Below are 2,581 nucleotides of genomic sequence, written 5' to 3'. Positions count from 1 at the left end.
ATGCTCAGTCCTTGAGCTAAGAATGCTCACAATATAATACTGGAGCTAGTGATATAATAACAGAATGATATTAGTATAATGCGTTAAAGAGATAGTTGTCTGTGATTTAAGAATGGGACATTTAAGTAAAGCTGAGGATTGTGTTGTTTCACTCTTATGACGTTTGGATAATGTACATCAAACACACTTTATACATTAAAGGGAGGTGTGTGCGTGTATATATAAAGAGAAAAGGACCTAAATGAGAAGCAGTCTTTATTATTACATTTTTCTTCTTCGTGGAGAAGAAAAATCTAGAGGTTTTATTTATTAAAAACCTCCAGGGTTTTTAATAAAATGGCAACCTTAAAATTAAATGAACATTCTGAGAACCTGAGATTTTACAATGTTTTTTATAATAGTATTAACAGTTATTCATTAATAGTGTAACTACAAGGTACAATCACCTTAAGTGATTAAAATGGTTCTTAGCATCACTTAACATCAAACCACTAAGCAATGAACACTATTAAATTGTGTTTAGTCTAACGTTTCAGTTTATTTCACAGATTTAGAGAGAAAAAATTAAAGCATCACAACTGGAATACTAAAGTAAACACTATTTGGTTGTTTTTTTTTCTCCATTGAACATAAATTTTTGTTAATAACCCTTCAACTTAAACTATATCAATTGGGAATTTCATGTTTTTAAAAAATTAATTAGTATAATGCTATCAACATGTTGTAAAGGGAGATAAAGTACACACATGGAGCACACTTTATACATGAAGAGGATAGTGGCTATTAGAGAAGGTCAAGGTCCTAGACCACCAAGCGTCATTCATGCAGCTTCTCTACAGTTGTCAAGAGCATGTGTCTGATCCCCAGAGTGAGGGAAAAAGTGGAAATCCACAGCCTGATGTGAAGTCTGTGTTGTTGCAAATAAATCTAGAGTTCCTGAAGCTGCCGACCCCCAGGTTAGAATGATCAGAAATAGAGGATCTGAGAAGTGGTCTACATCACATGATCTGTATTCCTGACACTCAACCTTGGGCAAAAAAGAAGTACAGATGTATTCTGTGTAAAGTGAACATGCTAGAGTAAAATAAAACACAGTGATTTTCTTTTTTATTCACAAAGGCTGCTTTTTACCAATCTGCCTTACAGGGGACACACCATTACTCACTCAATAAATGTTTTTGAATGGCATCCTGATAATAGCTATTGTAAATAACAAACTAGAAATACTGATGAACAAGACACATAAGAGTCTTCCATTTATGGGACTTTGAGCTAAGGCAGAAAAATTTCAATTCATTCTTATTCATTCATTTACTACCTATTACTTCTAAGTGTTATGATGGGAAATTTATAGGATGATACAAGCACATAGGAAGAAGAAAATGAAAGCTAACTTGAACTGTTAAAACTCTTTTCGGGCTCAGCAAGTTTATTGAAGTCATTGCTTAAAAAACTGGAACTTTAAACATGGAGGAAGATGGCACTATGACCACATCACTCTGGGATACATATACTCATAAAGAGAGCAAAGTAGTACACAAAGATTCTCTTTCCAAAACAGTCCAGTAAAACTATTAATTCTTTTCTCAAATTCAAAGAGATAAAGGTTTGTAATGACTATTCTACAAATTCTATTTAGTCAGAAGGGTGGGTAAGGAAATATCCAGAACTGTATTTGTAGGAATACATAAAACTGTGCCATGTCCATAATTGTTAGCTGTCAACATCTGTAAATAAAACCTTTGTGATTGAACACACTTTCACACTGTTCATAATTTAGTGCCAACTGCTTTTTTCAGGGCACCTTTCACATCTTTATTTCTCAAACTGTAGATCAGTGGGTTAAGCATGGGGATGAAAACTGCATAGAAAACAGAGGCCATTTTCTCTGTGTCCATGGAATAACTCAAGTCAGGTCGGAAATACACCAAAAGAAGTGTTCCATAAAATATAGCCACAGCGGTTAAGTGGGAGGCACAGGTAGAAAAGGCGTTGTGTCTGCCCTCAGCTGACTTCATGCGAAGGATGGTAGTTATGATGTAGCTGTAGGAGAGGAGAACAGTGATGACATTGCACCCCACAACACAACTACAGGAAACAGTCAACGCTATTTCAGTGGTGGTTGTGTCTGAGGTGGAGAGGGCTAGTAAGGGTGGGAAGTCACAGAAAAAGTGATTGATGATATTGGAATTACAGAATGACAGTTGAGTTGTGATATAGGTAAAGATGGCGATATCCACGAAACCTACAGTGTAGGCAGTGCCCATGAGTTGAATGCACACTCTCTTGGACATGGTAACTGTATAGAGAAGTGGATTACAAATGGCTACATAACGGTCATACGCCATTACAGACAACATGAAACAGTCCACAGCCGCAAAGGTACCAAAGAAGAACATCTGAACCATGCACAAATTATATGTAGTCTTCTTTTGCTCAGATAAGAAATCAGCCAGCATCTTGGGAGAGACAGAGGAGGAATAGCAGACATCACAGAAAGACAAATTACTCAGGAAATAATACATGGGTGTGTGGAGCCGGGGGTCCATGTTGATCAGCAGGATCATCCCTAGGTTGGCGA

At 36.6% G+C, this 2,581-nt stretch overlaps 1 protein-coding gene across 1 annotated transcript; it reads right to left on the bottom strand.

Moving 5' to 3' along the window:
* Positions 1 to 1,769: 1,769 nt before the first annotated feature.
* On the bottom strand, positions 1,770 to 2,573 carry LOC118981761 (olfactory receptor 5AR1-like; the record flags this gene model as incomplete). Its single annotated transcript, XM_037038582.1, has 1 exon — positions 1,770 to 2,573. A coding segment is annotated over one exon (804 nt), but the record flags the coding sequence as incomplete, so codon positions are not given.
* Positions 2,574 to 2,581: the final 8 nt, after the last annotated feature.

The sequence above is a fragment of the Sturnira hondurensis genome, unplaced genomic scaffold (assembly GCF_014824575.4).
Source record: "Sturnira hondurensis isolate 20B ecotype Veracruz unplaced genomic scaffold, ASM1482457v3 Scaffold0024631, whole genome shotgun sequence".
In the NCBI taxonomy this organism is placed as follows: Eukaryota; Metazoa; Chordata; class Mammalia; order Chiroptera; family Phyllostomidae; genus Sturnira; species Sturnira hondurensis.
Note: the sequence above shows the minus strand (reverse complement) of the source record. Positions and strands in the feature narration are given on the sequence as shown.